Source organism: Vombatus ursinus, unplaced genomic scaffold (genome assembly GCF_900497805.2).
Source record: "Vombatus ursinus unplaced genomic scaffold, bare-nosed wombat genome assembly UNPS02014810.1, whole genome shotgun sequence".
Taxonomy (NCBI): domain Eukaryota; kingdom Metazoa; phylum Chordata; class Mammalia; order Diprotodontia; family Vombatidae; genus Vombatus; species Vombatus ursinus.
In genome coordinates this window covers 14119034-14145231 of record NW_020954588.1, presented here as the reverse complement: position 1 = coordinate 14145231, position 26198 = coordinate 14119034, and the positions used below count along the sequence as shown (strand labels likewise).

The 26198-nt window shown below is 40.8% G+C and overlaps 1 protein-coding gene across 2 annotated transcripts in view; it reads right to left on the bottom strand.

The window, feature by feature from the left end:
- The window catches only part of GYG1 (glycogenin 1), a 41315-nt gene that overhangs the window by 2168 nt on the left and 12949 nt on the right, over positions 1–26198 (bottom strand). Inside the window, exons 5-6 of one of the 2 annotated variants that reach the window (XM_027875889.1) lie at positions 10598–10724; positions 1531–1750 (exon numbers count right to left, since the gene is read on the bottom strand). In XM_027875889.1, the coding sequence (XP_027731690.1) occupies positions 1531–1750; positions 10598–10724 (347 nt within the window). The remainder of the gene's footprint in view (positions 1–1530; positions 1751–10597; positions 10725–26198) is intronic. The other variant, XM_027875890.1, reaches the window with a different exon arrangement.

Here is a 26198-nt window from a genome sequence, read left to right as displayed (position 1 = left end):
CCTTGTTTTGCCTTCAAAGCCCCTCCTAACAACTTTTTCTAGTTGTAAGGGTGGCCAGACCTTCTGCTTGCAAGGCCACAGAGCTGTCATTGTTTCTTCTTTAAGGCTGACATTTATTAACAGCAACAATAATAAGTTGGACCCATTTTGAATTCTTTGGCAGTAAGAGTCCGCTTCTAGAAGTGCATCATCACTGAATGAATGTCAAGGCTGGAAGAAAATCCAGAGGTTGTCTATCCTAATCTTTCCTTTTAACAGATTAAAAACCAAGGCCTGGAGAGGGTAGCTGCAAACTCTTTTCTTCAAACCTTCACAAAGGCAGCCAAAAGCAAGGCTCTGTAACTGTAACTTTTCTAAGGGTAGGTGGGGAAACAGGAGAAATGGACAGAAGGAAGGCAAGAATCAGAAGATAAGGATGATGGATGACCTGGTCGTCTGTGCCTGATCAGCTGACCCTCCATCACCCCTGCTCTTCCTTATACTTCCTCACTATCATCTCACACTTAACTCCATCTTCATTCTGAATTTCCTAAGGGAGGAATCTTAAAGGGAAGCTTTAAAAGGAGCTGAGTATAGGTTAGTACTCTTCTCTCTAAGCAGATTCCTTTTGATAGCTCTTGCCTCATGGTTGGACAACATTGTGGCCACCAAAATACCGAGGGGACTTTTGCCATATTATTTTCATGCGGCAACTTCACTGCAAACATCTTAGCCTCTTATACAGATGGAAAAATTATTGACCAAAGAATGCTTGGGTATTTATGATTTCTAAAACATGCAAAAGGTTAGAGCACTTAACATTTTGACATATAGCCTATGTTATTTATCACTTGACATCAGCAACATCACTTGAGATCTCTTAATAAAGCATTGGTCATTATATAATTATTATTGGTTATTATTGTGATTTCTTCCACCATGGTTTGTGTTTTCTGCTCTAGCTGTACCTGCTTCCCCAACCCACTTCTATTCAAAGATTCAATGAGCCCCTACCGAGGATGGCTTCAATTTTCCTTCCATCAAAACATGTCCCTCTCCTGCTTCTTTCTGCTAGAGATGCTCCACCCCTATTAAGGCTTTCCAGATGAACCCCAGCTGGCCCCAGTTGCTTCGGAATCTTCCTGGCAGTGCCCTTATGCTGTGCCCAGCTGGATTTGAGATGTACTCACTTCTCTTGGATAAAACATTCTCTATGTCCTGCCATACAGAGCAAGGTCTATATTAGTACATTTCCCAGGTGTTGCTTTACATCTTTGAAAGCAGAGGCCAGTCATACTGCCTTAATTTCCTCTGCATTACCCAACAGGTTCCTGAGTACAAATGCAATACTCTGTAGGCTTAATAAGCAAATGGGCCAACTATGACTCTTCTTACTGTAAATGTTATTCATTTTTGGCTTCAATTCTTAGATACTAAGTTGATGGCTTTAATTAGATTAGCTGCTTTTCTTTTTCACCCCCTCTGTCCTCCCACCTTCAAACCAGGTCAGAAGCTGCATCGTGTCACTCAAAAAGAGAAAACAAACCCTACCGCGTTAAAGGCTGTGAAGGTGTCTTTAATAACCCCAAACTGCTGGAGTAAAGGCAGAATGTTGGTGGTGAAGATGTCCCACCACATGGTGAGGAATTGGGGGTCGATCACAGTGGGGTCATGAGTGTCACTCCTGACGCTTTTCGTTTTGGGGTCGTAGGTATAGTTCCATGGTTTGATGCGTCCCAGGAAATGCACGACTTTTGCATTTGCCCCAAACCTGACAGGTAAACAGACACACTAGAAGTCATCATTCCCAGGGCTGACTGGAAAACTGCCGTATTTACTGTCTTTTCGGCTGCAATAGAAGTTCTGCTGTGGTGGCCAACAAAGACAGTGACTTTGGGACAGGATGCAATGAAAGTATCTTTTTTCTACCACTGGGAAAATAGGTTGGTCATCTACTGGTCCTACTTTTCCAGAAGTGAGATCACCATTGGGTTGGGGTAATCAGATCCCAAAGCAAGTGGAATTCTGAAGGGGAGCTTTGGAAGAAAAGCAAAGGTGTACAGGTAGACTTGTACCTGATACATGTGGGAGACAGTAAGTCTCAACAGTCTGTTCAATTGTCTACCCTTTCCCCCTGCCCCTGCTATCATCAACTCTTACCATTGCCTAGAGAGGGCTGCCTCTCCCTGATGGGAAACACCTGCCTGAGACAGAAAGAAGCATAAAACCAGAGAAAGAAACAAATGGCTTCTGGTCTAGAAGTGGTGGCCAAAACCCTGAACCTAGCTCATCATACAGCTCATTTGAAACAGGTCCTAGCTCTGAGCATGAAGTCAGGAAGACCTGACTTCAAATCCAGCCTCAGACACTTCCTTAGCTGTGTGACCCAGGGCAAGTTAATTCACCGTCATCTGCTTCACTTTCCTCAACTGTAAAATGGGGATAATAATAGCACCTACCTGTTGGAGTTGTTATAAGGATTAAAAAATGAGATTAAAAAAAAATTTTCACGAGATAACATTTGTAAAGTTGTTTGCAAACCTTAAGGCACTATATAAATAATAGCTAGCTAGCTATGGTGGTGGTAGTGGTAGTGGTGGTAGTAGGAGTAGTAGTGGTGGTAGTAGTATTAATAGTGCTAGTGGTGGTGGTAGTGGTAGTAGTGGTAGTAGTAGTAATAGTATTAATTGTGCTAGTGGTGGTGGTAGTAGTAATAGCTGCAGTAGTAGTGGTGGTGGTGGTGGTGGTAGTAATAAAGGGGATGGATGAGAAATGTTGCATCACCTTGCTCTGTAAGATATTTCTGCAGAAAACCAGTATTTCTGTAATCCAGATATGAAATTATTTTGCATTTCTCAACTCTGAAACCCATGTGGCTTATTTGAAAGTGCTTTGCATCTTGCTTTTTGGTGAGATCTTCCTGGTTGACGTAGGAGGATTCTTAGAAGAGGCACAGAGCAACTCCTATTTCTTCAGAGTGGAAAATTAGTCCTACTTGGCCAAATGAACCTATTAGCACCTACTGTCCCACTGTGACTGCCCATGTGGGTCTTATTCATTGCAATTGGAACCCATGTAACTGGGAGGGTACAAGGGAGAGGGAAGGCCTTGATTCTACTTCTCTCTAAGAGGGGGTGTTTTAAAGGCCTGTTTATTTCCTCATAGTTTACAAATAGTAAAACCCCTTAAAGCGTCTAAAAAGAAGCTAAGCAGGGCAAGGAAAAAAAAAATCAAAACCCTTGATTCTCTTCTTGGCAAAAATGTTCCTCAAGGGGAGGCCAGTGCCCACACTGGGGAGGGAAATGGGAGGGTGTCCTTGATAATTATAATAATAATAAACAATCCTAACAAGCATTCTGAAGCTGATAACCTCATAACAACCCTGTTGTATCCAACCCCAACCCTGACAAAGCCTGGATGCTCCCCTTTTCTTCTCTGTCTCTTAGAATCTCTAGCATCCTTCAAAAGTAAGTTTAAGTGCCTTTCCCTGTAAGAAGCTTATCTGGATCCCACCATGTTTCTAGTATCCTCTGGGTTCCTCCACCCCTAAAATATATACTTTCTTTGCATATGTTTTGTATTTATTTACCTATGTTTATATTGTTTGTTCCCAAGAGGCTCCTTGAGGACAGGGACTGTTTGGTTTTTGTCTTTGTATACCCAGTGTCTAGCACAGAATAGGTGCTTACTAAATGCTTGTTGAACATTTATAAATCCCCACTTTACAAATGGGAAAACAGAGGCTCATATAATGAAGTCATTATAGCTAAGAGGGTTGATGAGGCAAATTCTGGTGCTTGTAGGAGAAAGAAAAATGTGTGTGCAGTGGTGGTAGTAGTGGTGGTGGTGGTGATGGTGATGGTGATGGTGGTAGTAGAGAGCCAGGGTCCTGGCCAATAGCTACAGTTCACATCATCTTGATCTCCTATTCATCTGCCATAATCTTAAAATGATCAGGGAATAAGATAATATAAGAGCTAAAATTTCAACAAAATGTATATTCCTTGCTTAAAAACCAAACACACTCAAAGCTATAAATCTAATAAATAAACTCAACAAGATTTTTTTTTTATTTACAACATACCCATTAACCTACAAAACATGATAATCCATCATTTATGAGTACCAACTGTGTGCTAGGTAAGCATGGAAGGAAGCATTTGTTAAGCACCTACTAGGTGCCAGGGACCGGGCTTTACAAATATCTCGTTTGATCATTGAGACTACCCTGAGAGATAGGCGCTAGTATTAGCCTCATTTTACAGTTGAGGAAACAGGAAGAGGTTAAATGAGTTGCCCAGGGTTACCCAGGTAGTTAAGTGTCTGAAGCCAAATTTGAACTCGGTTCTTCCCGACTCCGTGCGCAGAGCACTATCCACTGAGCCACTCAGCTGCCTTTGAAACAGAGGGAGAGTCATATTTTCTCTGCCCTCAAGAAACTTACATTCTAACTCCACAATCAGACACTGGAAGAATTTGCATGGCTCGGGTAAAAGCAAAATCCTTTATTTCGTAGTTAGCTAAGGCCAGAAAAAAGGGAGAAACGTTGACGTCAAGAGATAAGAAAATTTAAGTGACCTCAGTTTAGAAACAAGGTTGGCAAGGAAGGTTACTGACTCATCAAAGGACTTAGGAGACTCAATATCTGGGGGGTGGGTTGGGGGCAGGGAGCAGTTGGGCAGACATCACAATAGCGTTTCAATTACCAGTGGCCATCCCTTCTGACTCAGTGTTAAGGATTTGTTCTCAGCTTGCATGTATTTCTTAAAATAAATGTTCTAATTTTAAACCAAATGGAATCTCAAAAGAGACATCCAGATCACAAGACAGAGCTTGAGTGGGAGCCAGTTACAATCCTGCTTAGCTTAGCTGTCCCGAGTAATCCTTGAGCAACCTGGAGTCACCCAAAGATCAGATAGAATTTAATGGATGACTCTCCTAGTTAAAGAACTGAGTAGATCAGAGCTGGATTTTAAACCTAGGACTGGTTGGAACTGAAAATTAATAAGGAACACTGGAGACGAGAAAGGATTTCCATGGGAATCCAGCTAACGATGGTCCTGGAGACACCTCATTCCCTCTGAGCTTTGCCTTCCGTGTCCACCAGTATACAGAGTAGAGGGAATATGCTTGCACCTAGGGTCAGGCTGACCTAATATCTGTCCCTGATAGCCAAAGCTAAGGAGTAGACATCAGGACTTCAGACATCCTGGGTATCAGAGTAACTGTCTAAGTGACAGACCTTCAGTCATTACCTGGTTCTTCCTCAAACACACAGTCCTTAATGGATGTTTACATGGCCATGCAAAGGAAACCCTATTGGGGTCGTTAGGATCTCCATGGCCTCAGAGCTGTAGGCGCGTAGCTCCACAGGGAGCTAACAAGGGGAAAACCAGTGTCTTTGATGACAGAGATTTAGGTGCTTTCCCTACACCACAAATTACTTGGTCTTTATATATCTTGTATCTACTTTTCTCCCCTAGGAGAACATAAGCTCTTTGAGGCAGGAATTGTTTTACTATTGTGTTTGCATCCCCCACCTTTAACATGGTACCTGGTCCATCGTAGGTGCTCCATAAATGTGTGTTGAACTGAATGACAATGTCACAAGGGAGAATAAAGAACAAGGACTAACCAGGAAGCAAGAATTTATTAAGTACCTACTATGTGCCAGGCACCATGCTTTCTAAATATTATCTCATTTGATCATTACAATAATCCTGGGAGGCAAATACTATTATTATCCTCATTTTACAGTTAAAGAAACTGAGGCAGACAGATGTTAAGTGACTTGCCCAGGGTCACACAACTAGCAAAGTGTCTAAGGCCAGACATGGTCTCAGGTCTTCTGATTCCAGCCCAACACTAGCCACTCCACTACCTAGGTGCCTAGAAACAAAGCTAGGTGGCAGGAAGAGTGATATATTAGAATATAAGGACACCATGGGCATGATACACACTGACATGAGTTGAAGTCCTATCTCTGACACTTATTAGCTAAGTGACCATGAACAAGTCTAATCGTGTTCAGTCTCTGTTTCCTCGTCTCTAAAATAAGGGGGTTTAGGTTTAGTATGATAGGATCCACAATCCTTTAATCCTATTATACTACCACTTGAATGCAATATATTTTTTTAAACAGGTCAAATAAGCATTTTAACATATGTGCCAAATTCTATACAAGAGGGGATAACAGATGTGAAAAAACTCTGCAAAGTTAGAAGCACTAATGATATAAACACATGGCCGGATTATTATCACTGGACCAAGGCTCAGATCAGCCAACATGGTCAAAAGCAAACAATGATTTGGAATTTCCAGAGTATAAACTTTTGAAGAGTGAGGCTCATGCCGTTGTCTTGGTGATGCCACATAAACCATTAAACATTTGGAAGAATTAAAATTAACCTAAAGGGTAACAGAAAGATGCCTGGTGGGTCTAAGTAGGCTATGGGCAGGCTGCCAGCCATGACTTGCATTAAAGAAATAGTGTAGAGGTCACCACTGGGGATGTATGTGACCAGACAAAGTAGGCTGGAGGCAGAATGAGGATGGAAAGAACAAAAGATGGACAGGCTGAGTGGCCAATTTGTGGCCCACAAAAGATCTAAAGAAAACAACAAAGGCATTGGGCAGATCTTCTCCAAAGAGGGTTTAAAGAAGAAATGTGAGATGAAAATCCCACAGGATGAAAAGACACAGAGGAATAGTGATCTGTACAAGTGGAGGGAAGGCTTTGAGTGAAGCCCATCTCCATCCCATATAGGAAACCAGGATTTCAGATCTGGATGAGTTAAAGTATGTTCTCTCACTGGTAGCTCCCTGTTTGGAAAACCAAATTTAAGAGATTGTACTAAATTGTGTTAAGTCTTGTACCTGGCAGATTTTAGCAGAATTATCTACTGATTTGGAACCAGAGAAGCAGAGGCCCCCTTTGTAGATGTCCTGAAAGTCCAAGAGAAGAGATGCAGGGACCAGACAACTACATGGAATATCTGGGACTCAAGATAAGGTGAAATGATTAAATAGACATTGGGAGTTCTTGGGTTACAAGGATACAAGGAGACTTGATATTATTTAATAGTGATGGTCATTGTATTGGGTGAACTCTCCTGTTATAAATCATCTACATTCACTACTTATTTACTAAATTTGATTTTTTTTAAAAAATGCTAGTTTTATTTTAATACTATCATATATAGTAGTATGTAATCATTTTAATTAATAGTGATTTTAATGTTATAGCAAACCAGTGATAATTTGATTTTTTTTAATGAGTAATCGAATTTGGGATCATGTTTTAATTCCAGATAAAATGGTGTTTCAAATACTAGAGTGAGTCTGAGTGAATCACTTGCAAATGTGAACCTAAAGTTCTTTTTCTGCACTGTCTGAGGTCTGCACGTGGGAACTGCACTATTATAATATAGGCTGTTTTGAGCAGAGACAGTAAGGATGTCCCAAAATATTACTTGACATTAAACTCTATAAAATAGTAGACTACAACAGGAGTTTTTAACCTTATTTTGTTGTTATAGACCCTAATGGCGGTCTGGCAAAGCCTAATACTAACTGTGGTTTGTGCCAACATTCAATGAAGGAAATGTTCTATTTCAGTTAGAAGTTAGTGAAAATAAAAATGTCATTTTTTCCCTCATCCAAATTCACTGACTCCCTGAAATCTATTCAAGAACAGTTCGGTGGAGTTTGTGAACCCCTGGGTTATGAACTTCAAATCTAGAGAAATGGTTGCATGATTTGCATTTTATCTTGAACTCAGAAAGGTGAGAAGGTAGTAGGATACTGGCATTTATCCACCCTAGCCAAGGTTTGAAAATGAGAACTCCCTCATTCCCCCCTGTGTTACTACCCAATAGAAACTTTAAGGTCTTCCTGAAACTTATGCAACCTAAATGACCAAAAAATAAATATCAAAGAGCCATGGAAAATAGAATTTCCTGGTGATAAAAGTATATTTAAGGGTGATTTCCAGCATGCCCTTATGCATATTTGCACCTTAAGCTGTGTCTAGCTTGCCTATGCCTGATTCCCCTGGCTCTGTGTACAACAGAGTTCAGGTTGTACTTATAAGGCCATTTTCTCTCATAACTTGGCACTGACCTCACCATGTGGAATGTGGAAGAGTCAGAATAAATTTGTTTCGCTTCCTTTGGGAGAATTAGACAGGGAGGACATGAATTCAGGTAAGGGGATTCTCCGGGTTACAAATAAACGATACTTTGATGGAACGAAGAGAATAACTCAGCAGACCATGGGTTTTTTTTTCCCCCTGAACCACATAAAAGCCTGTTACAAGAGTCGAGAAGCCCTGGGGATTTTTACAATGTATCTACAGAATTTTCCTTGTTTTCACAGACGTCAGAAAAAGTCTACTGATATATTCTCATCTACCAATGAATTATTCCTATTCATTGAAAAAACGTTTCTTGCTATTCTATGTATAGCTTTGCCCAGAAGTGATGTGGTACAATGGAATGAGCACAGGACGAAGAGTCAGAAGCCCAGGGTTCAGATCCTAGCTTCGTCACTTACTATTTCTGTGACGTTGGGCAAATTACTTCCTTTCTCTGGGACTATATTCCTGGTCATAGATCTGAAGCTGGAAGGGGACCATTCATCCACTCCAGTCCCCTTATCTTGCAGTTAATGGAACTGATCTGCCCAAGATGTCTCACAGGTAGTAAGCATCCGAGATGGGATCTGAACAGAGTGTATGGGCTTTTTTGAGCAGGGAGACTAAGTGATCTCTGAGAATCCTTCTGGCTCTAAATATATGATCCGCTGATATGTATAAGATCAAGTGACTGACTGTATGTCAGTATGAAGGGAACTTCAGAGAAAAACACAGATAAAAGGGATAGGAGACCCGGTTGCCTGGGCTTGTGGAAGTACTATAAGGACAGGACAATGCAGAAGTAAAGTCAGCCCATAATTAAAAGGACTAAGTCCAAGCAAAGACGGTCTGCATTTTAAAAGCCAGGTGCTGGAGGGATTTGGGATACAGGTTTCTCCTAGCAAATCATGCCCCTTATATACCTACATTGGCTGTTCCTATTTAGCTGACCAAATTGCTTATGTGCAGAAAGGACAATCATGATTTTGAGCTAGAAAGAACCTGAATAGCTGTGTGACCCTGGGCAAGTCACTTAACCCCGAATGCCTCACCAAAAAGCAAAAAACAGAAATAGAAACAACTCAAAAGTCATTTAGTACACTCCCTCATTCTCTGGGTGAAGAAGCTGCTTGTCCAGGGTTAAAATGCTAATGAAGACTAGGGCTAAGTCAGCTTTGAAGCCCAGATATCTTCCGACCCATAAGACCACAGGGAAAGAGTGATCCAAAGTCCATAATCTTTATCTGAGGCACGTTGACAAAGCCTTCAAGATGAAACCTTATAACTAGAGACGTAAGGATGTTTAAGATCAGGCAGAGGGACAAAAGCCGTAACAATGAGGGTGAGGGATGAAACATTTCACACATTTTGTGCCCCGAGAAAGTCAGCGTGCAGACCATTTCGATGTAACACTTATGTCTGTAGCCTAGGAGAAGGTATGGAAGAGAAAGTCATCCCTCTACTCAACAGAAGCAGATGTGCTGCCAAAGCAAGCCCTTCTCAGTGAAAGCATCGACCTGAGAGACCAGATTTGATTAAAAACAAAAAAGAAGAAAGCTATTACATGCCACTGTCTGCGGTATTTGAGGAGCAATTCTGTTAGAAGCACATATATATTGGGGTGTTATATAAGTGTGGACAAAGATTATGGTGGGCTTACATGCAAGACAAAATTCACCCCATTGGTTCAAAACAAGTGGAACAAAATCTGAGGTACCAGTGATAGGGTCTATGCTCCTAGGGATGTAATGATAATAATAATAATAATAGTCTTCATCATCTAGAATTTATATAGTGCTTTAAAGTTTACAGAGTGTGTTACATATGTTATCTCATTTGAGTTTCACAATAACTCTATGAGGTAGGTGCTCTTATAATTCCCATTTTATAGATGTGGAAATTGAGGCTAGGAGAGGAATCAACTCTGGAACCAAAGCTAGGAATACTGAAGGTTTGGTCACCTCTTTATCTGTAGGAACCTCCTTTGACATATAAGATGCCTTCTAGTTTTCCTAGAAGTTCTTACAGGAAAGTGGGCCCTTCCCTCATTCATTTGTGTTTTGGGGCTTAGAGATCAATGGATTGTTATATTTGCTTATTTAACTAGTCTGCCTGTTCCATTGATCTATTTTTCTATTTTTTTAACTAGTTATAAATAGTTGTAAGGATTACTATTATCTGACATTGCTTGAGATCTTATAATACTAAGCTCCACTTCATTCTTGCTTTTTCTCACTTTTTTGGTGAAGAATCTCTTTGTGAGAAAGCTCACCTAGGATATTCCCAAAGTAGGAGACCAAGTACTAGCACCAAAGGTGCAGCTTAACATGAAACCAAATGTGCTCTGGTGTCTGAAACCTCTCTGAGAAGATCCACCCTCATCCCCTTACATTCACTAAGTTTGTACAAACCTAATCCTAAACCTCTCCTGGAGGCCCCACCATCCCCACGTTGACCAAAAGCTGGAACTCCGTTTCTACTTACGCTTTAAATGCTGGGAGGTAGGAGTATATAGAAATGCTGCTTAGGTTATAAATAAATGGCAGGTGCTTTCTGATATCTGTTGTTGCCCAACTGCTAAAGAAGGTGTTCAGCAAACCCTGGTCCCCACCTGAAAGGGAAAGTAGGAAAGAATGGACATGAATAGATTGAGCTATATTAAGAAAAGTTCTGATCACTCACAAATAGCGCCTCATTTCATTGGGAATCAATCAACTCTGAATTGCACTTATTCAAGGCATTTTATGGAATGTCTTCTTCTCTGAATCAGTCCAGGGAGGAAAATAAAGAATAGAGGTATTAGGATGACTTTTCCTGTTTGGGGCACTAGCCCACTAGAATTCCACATGCTGTAGGCAATTCATTCCTCCTGCCTCACTCAGCTTGCTGAAATTTCTACCCAGCCAGAAAGAGTTAGTACTAAATCACAAAACAAATATAAATGAGCCAAGGCTGATCACCAGATACACGGCCTGAGTATATGAATCCACTATGTTTTTTGGCTCTTTCCTCAAGGGAAGTCTGGCTCTTAATCTCTTGCTAAGAAAGAGCAGGGAATGTGAACTCTGTCCCTGGAGGGTTTGTTGTTTCATCGAATTATATGGAGAGGACCTCGGAGGTGACCAATTTAATGCCTCCATTTTACACATGAGGAAACTGAGGTCCTGAGAAGAAAAACAAGACTTACTCAAGGTTATCCTGGTAGTAAGTGGAAGAAGAGAGGGCATTTGGAGCCAGGTTTTTTAAGTCTCCTAAAGTTTGCAAATTCAAATATAAAAACACAAACAGGAAAAACATCCCTCATTCTCATTTAGACAGACTTTTTCCTGATTGGAAATATGACAGGTTGCAAAGGAAAGCATGTGGTGCTATGGGACATTTCTCCTCGTTCTGAAGACCAGGCAGCAGCTTGGGCCATGGGGACAGGAAGGCAGCAGTCAGAGCAAGCAGGCTGTATGTGGGCAGTTCTTTCCCTGAAACCTGCCTTCCTAAATACATACCAGGTTCAATCTGCTCCATCACCACTGCATGGTTCTTCCCATGCTTAATTCTGTTAGAAATTTGAATGGGAATCTGGCTTTCAATTTTTTTTTGTTTTTTTGTTTTGTTTTGTTTTTGGCTAGGCCATGGGATTAAGTGACTTGCCCAGGGTCACACAGCTAGTAAGTGCTATGTGTCTGAGTCCAGATTTGAACTCAGGTCCTCCTGACTCCAGGGCTGGTGCTCTATCCACTGTGCCAACTGCCCCCTGGCTTTCAATTTGGAATAAAGATCTGGAGATCAGGATTTGGAGTCTATCATCCCGGGATAACTGTGCCCATCCTCCCAAAGACCTCCAGTCTACCATTAGGATCACTAGATACCCTGAAAACACCAGAGGCCTCTGGACAATGTGTTTTTGGATTAGTGCATACAGAAAACAATATATTATCCCTGTTAAACAGCTAAATCCATCTAACTGAGAGAGGACAAAAACCCATTATAACAATTTAGACAAATGGAAGAGAATTTGTCATATGGAGTGTTCAAACCAAAAAGCAAGATAAACCCTTGAATGAAGCAAAGAGACAAGCCCAGGAGACCAGAGATAAGGCAAGTAGGAGGGGCAGGCAGTAGTAAAAAAGAAGGCTAATCTAGGTGGGTGGGTAGAGCAATAGATACAGCTCCCAGTCTGGAGTAAAGAAGACTCATCTTCCTGAGTTCAAATCTGGCCTGAGACACGTCGTATCTGTGTGACCCTGGGTAAGTCACTTCACCCTGTTTGCCTCAGTTTCCTCATCTGTAAAATGGGCTGGAGAAGGAAATTGCAAACCCCTCCAGGATCTTTGACAAGAAAACCCCAAATGGGGACACAAAGCCAGACACAACTGTAATGACTGAACCACAGCAAATCTAATGGACTGGAGTCCTGCACTTAGGACATCTGAGGCAAAAGATGAAAAATCAGCTACTATACTTTTTTTTGTAGTAGCCCATAACTGGAAACAAAGTAGATGACCATCACCTGGGGAGTGGCTAAACAAATTCTGTACATGAATGTAAAGGAATATTATCATGCCAAAAGAAATGACAACCACAGAAGCATAGAAAGACCCATAGACTGATGGAGAATGAAGTAAGCAGAATCAGGAAAACAATCTACATAATGACTGCAATATATATGGAAAGAACTAAAAAGAAAAAAAAAAGCAGATGCAGAACACTGGAATTATAATGTCCAAGCCTGGCCTTGAGGAAGAGATGAGGGAGTACACCTCCTCCCCTTCCTTTGTAGAGATGGGAGACGTACAGGACTCTGAACTTTCTCCCTGCTCCTTCCACTTTTTTATTCTTTGTTACACAAGCTAATTTGCTGGGCAGGGTAGGATAATAGAGGGAGAAAGGGATGTTCGATGTATTTCTAAATGAAGGTGATATAAAAAAAGAAAATATCAATAACTTTAAAAAAACTTCTGTTAAAACATAAAATACAGTGTGGAACAAGAACTCTGAAGTCCCTCCTAATTCGGTGGGTGAAAGATGAAGTGACTGAGGAAACAAAAATTTGAGCTTCTGAACATACCGGTTTATTAAGCAATGCCTGCCAATGGAATGACAAATTGGAACCAGGCCCCTTCCTCAGCTTAGGGCTGGATCCCCAATACAAGGGGAGACAGATTTTTATACATTAAAAACAACTAATCAAATACGGCCAATTGATTAAAAGGAAACAATACAACATTAATCAGATTTCCAATTGAATGAGAGATTAGGGACTTTCAAGTTAGAAAAGGGACAGTGAACAGGTCCAGTTTCCCCTAAGTTCAGAAAAAGAGGTATCCCACTCCCCCAAGTGTCTGTAAACAATTTTAAAAAACATGGAAACAGTAATTGATTAATCAGTTATTAATTAATTAAAGTAAAGGGCCAGCCTTCAGATATTATATATGGGTTGCTTGAGATGTACAACTATGAGAAAACTCCTTGCATCAGTCTTTGGATTTGACTGAGTTTCTGGTTAACATAACCTTGGTCCCTAAACAGCACGTAGAGGTGGTCCAGCTTTCCAGCCACCCAGGCCTTGGTTCAAACAATGAAATAAGGTTTTCTCACAATTCCCATAATTGAATAAAGTTTTTTTCACAAGACAGAAATTGAATTAGGTCCGTAATTGAATAGAACTGAGCTAGATTCATAATTGAATCACAAGATGAAGTCAGTGTGGTTCATTCAATTCCCACAACCACTTGCTGTCCTAATCCCCTTAGTTTCCTCACTAGGTTCTTTCTTAATTGTATCAAAGAATCATAGAATCTTAGTGCTGGAAGGGACTTTGAAGACCATTTAGTCCAAACCATACCCACTCAAAAATCCCCTTGACAACAAAGCTGACAGGTGACCACTCTGCCTTTGAAGAAGACTTCCAGTGATGGGGAGCTCACTACCTCCCAAGGCAACTCCTTCTACTTTGGGACAGCTCAAATTGTTAGGAGCTTTTTCTCTTGACCTAACATCTAAGTTTGCCTTTCACCATTGGTTGTGTCTTCTGGGACAAAGTGGAATAAGTCAAGTAAACTTGACAGCCCTTCCTTCAATCATGCCCCTCCTAAATTTTCTTCTCTTCAAGCTAAACATCCCCAATTCCTTCAACTGACCTTTGCAGGCCATGATGTTGAGTTCCTTAGCTATCAGGCTTACCCTCACTCCTTTCACTGAGATTCTCCCTCAGTAGAATGTGAACAGAGATCATCTTCGTTTTCTATTTGTATCGCCAGTTTTTTTTCACGTAATAAGCAGTTAGTAAATGCTTCATTCATTTATTCATTCATTATGGTAAAGGAATTCTGACATGCATACAATTCCACATGGGTAGGGAATAAAGCAGTGGGTGATCTGAGAGCCAATTCCCTAGGAGTAAATTTAGAGGGAGACAGCAGCCCTATGGACACGGGCAGGAAAGAAGAGAAGCTCAGAAAGACTGGTTCCACTTCCTTCCTCCCCACCAGGTGATGGAAGCTCTAAGAACCAGCGGCCTTTTGACATCCTTAAGCACCTCCAGCCCCAAGGGTCCATTCTTTGCTTCCCACTGATACGCTACTCAGAAGCCAATGACTGTAAAATTATGAGTGTTTACAGACATAGCAACGATGCTTTGAATTAACACAATTTTCATTATTACACAGCAGTCTCTGAAATTTAGGCAAATATTCGTCTTTCATCAGTTTTCATTAAAGGGTAGCAGTTGCCTTTTCTCTAGCAGGCCCTGAATTAGAGCATGATTCAAAATAACATTGAGGGAGGAATAAGAAAGAGAAAAGAAAAGAAAGAGAAGGAGACAGAAGGAAAGGGAGAGGCAGAAGGAGAGGGAAAGAAAGGGAGAGGGAGGGAAAAGGAGAGAGAGAGGGAGAGAAAGGAAGAGGGAGGGAAAAGGAGAGAGAGAGAAAGACGGAGAGAAAGGGAGAGGAAGAGCATGAGTGGAGAAAGAATTGACCTCAGAGCCAGAAAGTGCTGGGTTCAAGTACTCCCTCCAACACATACACCCTCTAACACATACAACTCAGTGCCCCAGGTCCTAATCATAAACATAATTTTGATTTCATGATTGAAACCCCAGGAATTACACCCCAGTGATGACCTATCTTTCAGTCTAGCAACTTTATTTAATCTGACGAGCTAAGGCTGTTCTAATTCCAATCATCTTAATGCCGACAATCCCAGATAGCATAATTGCCCTCATCCTGCCAGGTCTAAGGATGTGTCTGAGGCAGGCGGAAGAACTACAGAAAGGGCTGGAGGGCACCTGTTTTGAAAAAAACCCAGGCAAGTCTAAGAGTTTCTCATCCTTCCAGTTGGCTGTTCAAATGCAGCTATTAATCACACAACAGCATGGCAGCCTCAGGTGGCTGAGTGGTGCCAGGAAACTAGCAACTAATGGAGACGCTATCGTGTGGTTATCAGCAATGGTGCCCACTTCATAAGGCAGAAATGGAGCTGTTTGGGTAATTATACATTTTTAATTTATGTACTTTTCCGATGATTATGTATGATTCCAATGATTTTCTAGCTGGCTGGCGATGATGTCATACACTGAAACCTCCTGGAGGACTTGCCTCATATACCATCTGTTTAAAAGTACACAGTTTTGTTTTATACCCAGATGGGCTTCGGGATCCTTTTCGAGGAGGATGCTATGTCTGCATTCCTGATAGAGGATGCATTGGGAGAAGGGGGAGTAGGAGGAGAAAAGGGAGTATTTCCAAAAGCAATTGTGATGTAAAAAACAAAAGATATCAATAAAACTTACTCTAAGGAAAAAAAATAGAGGATACAATTATAAGGTGATATGTTAGCATATCATGGGATATGCTACCAGACATATGATTTAAACCATATACTGAACCCTAGTTTAACACTGAGGATATGAAATTTGAAAAACCTTTCTATAATCTGTCCTACTTCCTTAAAAATCTCTAGAAAAATGAACTAGCAAATCTAGTCTATGTACTAGATACTAGTCTACAGTACCAAGTTAATATCTAAGATCGAACTTCAAATTCCAACCTCTCACCGTCTCAATTTCCTTGTCTGCTAAATAGGAATAATAAATATTTGCCTTGCCTACTTCACAGGGTTGTTGTGGGGAAATTGTTTTGCAAACCTCCAAGTGTTTTATAAATGTAAGTTATTGTTACTATTTTCTTATTGTTTGGAGCTTCAAGAATTTGTCTGGGGAGCAGTAAGATCTGACCCGAAATCAGAAGACCTAGTACAAATCCTACCTTCATCTCCCTGGGTTTCAAGCTTCCTCATATGCAAAAAGAGAATGGATTAGTTGAATTCTGAGACTCCTTCTAGATCTATGATCTTGTTACTGATTAGGTGATTAACCAGAAGTATGAATTCTTGACACTCCTCCCCACAAAGTGCTACTGAACCAGTCTGACTGTGGCTTACCCACAAAGCACCAGGTGGTTTATACTTAAATTGAACGTGGGGAAGTCACAGTGTCTGACTTTCACCATCTTACAGCCTAAGTCCAGAGTGGTCAACACATGGTAGGGGATTGATGTCCATTTCATTAAAGATCATCAGACGAGCTGTAAGAAGTTCACACACTTGAGAGGTTAAGAGATCTGGTCACCCATGTCACCCAGCATTACTCCTACTGTCCAAAACTGTCACATTCCTCTGCATCATATCAATCAGCTGTTCTCTCTTCTACGGACAAGTTACAAGATCTCTGGCTCCTATTTCCTCCCTAGAATTTGTACTATTAAGTTCACTGGTATGTCACCCACTGGCAACTCTCCTATGGAACAAAAATCATCTTGGGATGGGGAGGAGTGGCAGTCCCAGGACCTGTAGGGCATTCCCAGTGTGGAAATTCCCTTCAGTGATGCACCAGCAACTCACCTGTAACTAATAGCCTCAGAAAAGTTGTTCTTTGCCTTGTGTCATGGATCCCTTTGGCAGTCTGGTGAAGCCTATGGGACCCACTTCAAAATAAGATTTTTTAAATGCATAAGATAAAATACAAAGGATTATAAAGGAAACATTAAATTGAAAAACAATTATCAAACTATTAAAAAAAGTTGGCAGGCCCCAGGTTAAGAATTTTTGTTTTAGAGAGGTGCCTGTTGTAGTAGGTACTCATAATCATACAGCTAAAATGTGTCAGTGATAGGATTGAATCCTGGTCTTGCGGGGTCTGACGGACTATGTAGGACACCACACTGCCCCTAATTACAGTAACGATATTTTGTATTTCATATTATACATATAGGTATATATATATAATGTAATATGATATGTATATATATATAAAATATATTATAATATAATATATGCCAAGTCCCTTTTAGATTAATCTGCTTAGTACACTGTCAACAATCAGAAAATCTTTTTTTAAAAAGTTTTTAAAAAATTTAAATTCGAAAGTGATTTTTCCTAATGCTGGAGGGAAGGGTTTGGGCAAAGATGACCGTGTGCCAAAGGCCTTTCCAGCCCTGTGAGTTGCTCTGAAGAGCATTTGTGTGTAACCATTCAGAAGAATGTGGAGCTTTGTCCCAACTCTTTCTCCTCTCTACTAAAGAATGTGTTTTGGTCTCCAGGCACTAATTGGACCTGACGTATGAATGTGAGGTGAGATAGCAGCTTTGTTCAAGAAAAACAAAATCATGAATTTTGTTTCATCTGTAAAATTAAAAAGGTTTTTCTCCCTTTCCTAGGCAATGATAAACCAAGAATAGAGGGTGGATGGAACCTCCGCACATGCCAGAAAAGAATAATTCAGAAGAGTGCTGGACTGGGAGTTAGAAAGACCTGAGTGTGAATCTCACCTCTGATACCATTTCCTAGTTGTGTGACCAGGGGCACTTGCATATTTCTACATATTTCTGAATCTGTTTCCTCAACTGTAAAGGGATAGTAATACGTGTTGTACTGACTCCACAGGGCTGTTCGTGAGGCTCGCCCAAGATTCGTAAAGTACTCTGGAAACTTTGAAACACTAGAGGGTGTCCCAAAAGTCTTAGTGCATTTTATAGCTATTTAAGCACTATATTAATGCACTAAGACTTTTGGGACATCCTTTATAAATACCAGTGATGGCGGCTGTTACTATTGCTATAGGAAAGACAGCATAGCAGAAACATGTTGACACTGCCTTTCCTGAGTCTGCATTTCTTAGGCAAATTGGTTATAATTTCTTTACAAAAAAAATTAAAATTAAAAAACATTGTTAGCTCTCTTTTAGACTTCAAAAAAAGTGAGGCCAAATCCTGTCATGGAGACTTCCTCCAATCCCATCACCAAGACTGCCTCTCAAATGGGCAACGGCATTTCTTTTAAATGCTCATTATTTCCCCTCTATCCCAAACACTCCCCTCTTCCTAAGCTCCCTATTACTGTTACGAACACCACCATCTTCCCAGTCTCACAGGTCCACAACGCCTGTTGGTTTGTTTTACAAGGTACCTCTCTACGCAGGGCCGAGGTGGCAGGCACCCTCCTCACCCTTGTTCTGTTAACAGGGTCTCTGTGGAACAGAAGAATGAGTCAGAAGGTCTAGGCCTGTCTTTGGAGGTTTAGACATGTGCGACTTTAGCCTAGTTATTAATTTTTCTTTATCTGTGAAATGTGTGGGGCTCCTGACTGAGAGGTGATGGATTCAAGATAGAGAAAGAGACGTACACTTTTAGACATGCCCAATGTGAGAATTTGGTTTGTTTTAATATACATTTTGCATTTTTTTAATTGGGGGGAAGATAAAATAAATGCTTGCTAATTGAAAAATAAAATGAAATGGATAAAAGTAAGCCAGTGGGTAGATTACATGACAGGGACAGAAAACCACATTAAAAAAGATGATACAATAAGAGATGTGAAGGCAAAAAATAGCCAGAGGATTCTCTCTTTGGAGGAATATCCAACAGATATTTTTTGTGCTCTGTTTTCACAGCCAGGAACTATTGGAGCATTTTTTTTTTTTGGTGGGGGTGGGAAGGAGGGAGAAGGGCCTTCGTGGCCAAACTGAGCAATGAAGTAAGCACTAGAGAATGCTGGCATGTGCTACCTAATTGACCTGAGGGATGTCCGTAGAACATCCTAACACAACAACTGAAGTGCTAGGCTTCCAACAGCTGTAGTTAGGCATCAGAGAGGGAGAGTACTATCTTGACATAAGCAAAACAATTACGGGAGACAATGAAGTCATCTCTGTGATTATTGCATTTCAGGGAGGCACCCTGCCTGCCTAGCAAGCACCATTTTTTTTTCCCAGGGAGGAATCTAGCCCGGCTCAATCTCTTTTAAGGAGAAGACCACTACAATTTCAATTAAATAAAACAGGGAATGAGAATGTTTGAGGGGAAGAGATTGAGCTTTCTAGTTGATTGAGTTTAAGGCTACAAACCTTTTCTTTGTTTTGTTTTCTTTAAAACTTTACTAGGAAACCTTTCTTGCCTTATTTAGTAACAAGAGACCACTGAATATAAGTGCATTTCTATTTAGTTACTGAAGGCTTGTAGTGTTTCAATATGATCATCACGATGTGACCAGTTAACAGTGAAAAATGCTGCAAATGGAGAAGGGAAACCGGATTGGGGTCATTTTGAAGAAAAATTAAAATAATTCCCTGCTTTTAGCTCACTTTTTAACATTTTTACTCTCTGCCTAAAAGTCAACTGAAGGTAAAAAGCCCAGTTTGCTGAGGGGTTGGTAGATGGAGGATGTAGTTAACATAAAGAAACATTCGTATATTTTTTAAATGAAGCCACTTCAAATTAGAAGGCTCAAATGGCATTCCTTCACTTCATCGCCTCTTATTGCCAGCATACCATGTTAAAAACATATCAGCATTAAACACCGTTTAAAGGCGAATCCTCAGAGAAACAGAGAAGTCCAGAATTGGAAGGGGCAACAGTCGTCATTGAGTACAATCTGTACCTGAAAGAGAATCCCAACTAAAACATACCCCGAAGTAATTAAGCCAGCCTCCGATCGAAGACCTTCAACAACGGGAGAGATCCGAAACTTCTGGGGTCAAGTCCTTCCACTTTGGAACAGCCCTAACCGTTACCGAGTTTTCCCTGACATCTTGTCTCCTTTTAAGTTCTACCCATGCTTTTGGCTGTGCCCTCAGGACCAAAAAGAACACATCTAATCCTTTTTTTCCACATGACAGCCATTCAAATACTTGTAGATAGATATCATGTCCCCAGTTGGTCTTTTCTTTTCCAGGCTGAACATGCCCTAGTTCTTTCATCTAATCCTCATATGTGAACTTAAAGTCTTTTTCCATCCCATCATCCCTTCTCAGGAATCTCTGCTCCTTATTGGGGATCTTCCTCAACTGTGCTGCCCACAACTGAGCTAGATCTGATCTGATCAAATAAGATCATATACGACAACCAAAAGGCACCATATAGATGACCACATCTATACATATTGTCATCCTCGTCCTCTGAGCAGGGCACATGGGCACATCACCTTTTAATTCCTAGAAGACACGCTTCTCTTATAATACAGCCCCAAATCACATTAGTCTTGTTGGCTGCCATATCTCCCTGTTGACATATTTAAGCTCACTAAAACCCTAGACCTTTCTGAAAGGCAAACTGTTATCTAACCGTGATGGCCCACTTTGTACTTGTGAAGTCCATTTTTTGAAGCCAAGTGTAAATCTATACGTTCATCCTTATTAAATTTAATCTTATTGGATTCAGCCCAATGCTGTAGCCTGTTGAGACCTTTTTAAGAGTCTGACTCTATCAGCTAATGTGTTTGCTATCCCTCCCAGCTTTGTACCATTTAGTGAGCATGGCAGTTATGTTTTATCCATTCCATTGATTAAAAAAATAATAATAATTAAACCACACAGAGCTAAGCACTGGGGCCACTCTCCTGGAGACCTCTTGCCAACCAGACATGGAATCATATCATCAGACTTTTGAGTTCTAACAGTAAACCAATTTCAAATCCATTTGATTGTACTATTGCCCTGCCCAATCTCTCCATCTTTTACATAAGAATGGCATAAAAATATTCTCTGAACAGCTTTGCTGCGAGCTAGGCAAACTGTCTCTCCCTCACCATAAATGGAAATAAGGTTAGTTAGTCTAGAGTAGCCTGCCCTAGTAGCTAGGCCGGCTCTCTGGGATCACTGCTGCCTTTCCGACATGTTCACCAACTATTATTTTAAGAATTCTCTTCAGCATTTTGCCAAGTATCAGAGTAAAGTTCACTGGCCTCTATTGTACAGTCTCTATTCTTTTTCCATTTCTGAAAATTGGGAAACGAATTTGCCCTTCTCCAAGCCTTTGTATCTCTCTGGTTGCTCAATCTTTTAAATATCACTGCCGGTGGTTTAGTGATCACTTGGGGTGGATTATTTTTTTTAATCAGTAAGTGGTCCATTTAGGCAAGATGATTTAAAATTCTCCAAGATTAATGAGGTGCTTTTCTTACTGTTTTCTCCAAGACAAAGGGATTATTTTGTGACAGACAAGACCAGTGTGGGAAAAATACACTCTCAGCTTTTATTCAGACCAGCTGCCTAGACTGTTCCCCATATCAGCAGGCAACCCCACAAGCTTAGGATTTAGAAGTAAAATCACCTTAGACACAGCCCCTACCCCAACGGATTCAATCCATATAGAGGAGAAATGGAGCCAGAGAGAGGGTAAATGAGGCACCCAATGTCACACAGGAAGTAAACAATAGAGTCAGGATTTGAATCCAGATCCAATCCTCCCCCCCACCCCATACACCACAGCTTCCTGTTTTGCTTTAAGTATAGAATGATTTAAGACCTTTTGACATCTGGCCCTACTCTACCTCACCAACCTTTATAACATTTCTTTATGGTGCTTTAAAAATAAATCAGTCATTTCTCAATATACACACCATCTCCCCACCCCACCCCCCACTGAACACTCTCTTGTAACAAGGAAAAGCCATTGAGTGGAACAGACTGCCATTAAGTACCTACTATGTGCCAGACTTTTTTTGGGGGGGAGGGGAAGCTAGGTGGATTAATGGATACAGCTCCAAGTCTGGAGTCTGGAAGACTCATCTTCTCGAGTTCATATCTGGCCTCAGACACTTACTAGTTGTGTGACCCTGGGCAAGTCACTTAACCCTGTTTGCCTCAGTTTCCGCATCTGTAAATTGAGCTGGAGAAGGAAATGGCAAACCACTCCAGTATCCTCATCAAGAATATCCCCAATGGGGTCATCAAGAGTCAGACACAACTGAAAAATGACTGAACAACAATAATACCAACAACAAGCTAGACACTGAGGATAGGAAAAAAAAGCAACTAGTTCTGGGAATGCACACAACATTCTGCTACTGTACATCCTAACCCCACCTCTACCGTTTCCCCAGAAAAGGGAAGTGGTAGCCAATCTTATTTCCTGCTACTCTCATACCAGACTTCTTTCAAACCAGAAAGTCAGGTCAGTATCCTCACTGTTCCCTAGACACATCATACTCAGTCTGTTAGGGTGGAAAGAGCTCGTGGTTTGGAGTGAGAAGACCTGAGTTCAAATCCTCCTTCTGTTTATTACCTGTATGACCTTGGGTAAGTTGCTTGAGGTCTCTGGGCCTCATTTTTCTCATCTGTCCTTGATAGCCTCAAAGCTTCCTTTCCAGATCTAGGCTTCTGGTGTCCTCACACTCACTGCTACTGTTTCATACTTCTCTTCATTTCCCAATTCCAGTCAGTCTTTCAAGGCCAGCTGCTCCATGAAATGTATTTCAACCACCATGATGTACACTGCTATTTTTTTCTCTCTATTCCTCCTGTTTGAATAGCCCACCCCACACAACAGAGGTGCTGATTTATCTCCCTATATACAGTAAGCTCCCTCTTGTACCATGTCTTAGAATACTTCTTTAAGTGACCCACACAGCACCAACCACACAACTAGGCCCCCAGGAGCCAATCAAATAACTTCTGACTGACATCCACAGCATTAGGATCTCTTTTTCTATGTGGCTAGCTGGTGCAGTGGGTGGAAGTCCAGAAAACATGAAAGTGAAGCCTAGTAGTTGTGTGACCCTGGGCAAGTCACCTAACCATGGTCTGCCTCAGTTTTCTCATCTGCAAATGGGGATGATAATAGCACTTCTCAGATTTTTGTGATGATCAGATGGGATATTTGTAAAGCACTTAGCAGACTGCCCGGCACTTGGAAGAAAATGGCCAGCCACTCCAGTATCTCTGCCAAGAAAACCCCAAATGGGGTCACGAAGAGTCGGACATGACTGAATAATGACTGCACAACAACAAAATGTGCCCAAGACTAGGCTAAGGCTGCGGAAATGCAGCAGATGGACCTTCCTCTCGAGGAGTTCACTATCTAAGGGAAACAACACGCAAACAACTGTGTACAAACAAGATACATACAGAATAAATAGGGAGTAGTCTCAGAATGAAGGCGCCATGATTATGGATTGGAAAAGTGCAACTAGCGTGATACGATAGGGGTAAGACAACCTGTGAATGCAGACAGAACAACCTTACACAGTCAGTCAATTTATTAGGTGCCTACTATGTGCCAGATATTGTGTAAATGCCGAGGATACAAAGAAAGGCAAAAGACAGTCCCCACTCTCGAGGGGCTCCCAGTCTAAACAACACACAAACAACTATGCACAAACTAGTATATACAGGATAACTTGGAGCTAATCCATGCAGGGGAGATATTAGCATTAAGGAGAATCAGGAAAGGTATTCGAGTACTTACTATTTTCAATTCTACCCAATTAGATTTTTGCTGGAAAGAAAAAAATTGTACCACCAAAAAGCCATATCCAAGTTATATCCAAATTACTAGTCTGATCAAACAGCCAGGCAATGAAATGGAAGCTGTAATAGGGCTGACTACATTCCTTTGCATTAGAGAGGTTACAAACAAGTTAGCTGCAAATGCTTAGCTGTCACCAACCTCTGAGGAGTGTCAATGGACACCAGGTAAAAACTTCATTTGTTCAATGAATTCAAGAGGCTGACCAAAGCTGACAAGCTATTTGTGTCCTGATATACATACTCATTTACAAATCAGTCTCCTTTTTGAATTCCAGTCCAAATAAAAAAAAAGTTTGGAGAAAGTTTGGAGATAAGCCTACTGCTTACGGGTTTACTGTGGGGTAACAGCAATATTGTACGATAAAGAACTGAATGACTTCGCTATTCTCAACAGTACAGTGATCCAAGACAATCCCAAAGGATTCATGATGAAACACGCCATCCATCTCCGGAGGAAGAACTGATACTAACTAAATACAAACTGAAGAATGCTCTTTTCCTTCCTTCCTTCTTTTCTTTCTTTCTCCCCTTCTTTCTTTCTTTGTTTCTCTCTCTCTCTTTCTTGAGTCTTTTTGTACAAAATGACTAATATGGAAATGTTTTACATGATTGCAATGTATAAACTATATTAGATTGCTTACTGTCTCAGGAAGGGGGGGAGTTCAGGGGGAAGGGAGGGATAGAATTTGGAATTCAAAAGTTAAAAAATTGTTTTTAGCACGTAATTAGGGGAGAAAATAAAATATAATTAAAAAAAAAACAACAAATTTACCACGGGGTTGTGACAAGGAACCAATATCCCAGGCTATCAATAGATAAATACTGATGTAATTCTTTCCTTGAGTTCCATAGAAAGACAAATACAGTTATTGGGAAATGCCTTGGCTTATAGTCTTGGTTTACAGTAGGAGAAATGCTTATAAACGCTTGATCAAATGAAAGGATTCGATGGTGTCTCAGTATACAGATAGTTCACTTCACAGAAGGCATCAGGACCCACAAATAACTGTAACAGTTCCTTTTACTTCTAAAAAGAATGATTTAAGAAAATAACCCTGAGAATTCCTGCTTTCACTACTGCCTGTACTCCTTCCACTGATAAAGAGGCAATGCCACTGGGGGCTCAGTAGGTCACCAAATTTCCCATTTAGAAGGGATCACATGGCCAATTAGCCTAATATGTAACAGAAAAAGAACTCCCTTTGCTGCCTATTCAACAATTCAGGAGGTTTTCTTTCCCCCGATATCAACCCAAAACTTGCATCTTTAACAAGTTATTCATTGATCCCAGTTCTTTCCTCTGAATCCAAATATAATAAGCCTATTCTGCCCTCCACATGTGGGCAGCTCTCACGTCACCCTTGAGTCTTCCCTTCTCTTTGCTGACCATACCAGTTTCATCAAGTGATCTCCACTGGACATGAGCTCAAGGTCATGTACCACCTTGGTTGAGCTCCTTTTGAAGCTCATGAAGATGATCCATCCCAGGCATTCACTGAGGCCCCCACAAACACCTCAGTGCTTGGTGGTCAAGCCTGTGCTCACTTAGCTAGGCTGGTCAGTAGATAATGGACACCAGAGTCCCTAACTGGGCCTATGCTTCCAGTCTGGAAGATCCTGCCAGACCTCAGGCTCCACTGATAAAGACTTTAAACCCAGGACTACCTCAATCCCTCCCAGACTCAGGGATCAGAGCACTGGTAGAGGAATTTAATAATAAAGCAGTTCAAAACAAAGTAAAACAAGAAAACCAACTATGAGCAATGTAAGCCAGGTCTCTCTATGAAACAGAAACAAAATATCACAAGAGGACTTCAAAAATCTTCTGCCTCACTGCCTGAGGCATTGCACCTAAAGGGTAAGGGCTTTATGCCAATTTAAAAATTCTAGGCAGAACAATGCTATTACATCTTCAGGAAATGACTCGACTTAATAACCCAGAAGCTTATTTTCCTCAAACATAAAGCCCACACTTTCCTGAAGTAGTAATAACAAGTCACTTGTTAGAAAAAATACTTTATAGGGTTACAAAGTACTTAGAAAGTTCTGGAACTTTGTATAAAAAAATCACCAGTAAATATTATAAACATTATTGATTCAAGACAGCCAGCCTTTAAAACATGTGTGATACTGATTAACCTTTGTCTAATGCAGAATTTAGGACAGGGCTTCCCAACCTGGGACACAAGAAGCTTGACAAGGAGGCCTGGGGATAAACAATTCTATTATCTAACTGAAAATTTCTAAAAGTCATGATACTCATAAAAAAAAGTGTTTATTGGAGAGCTACCA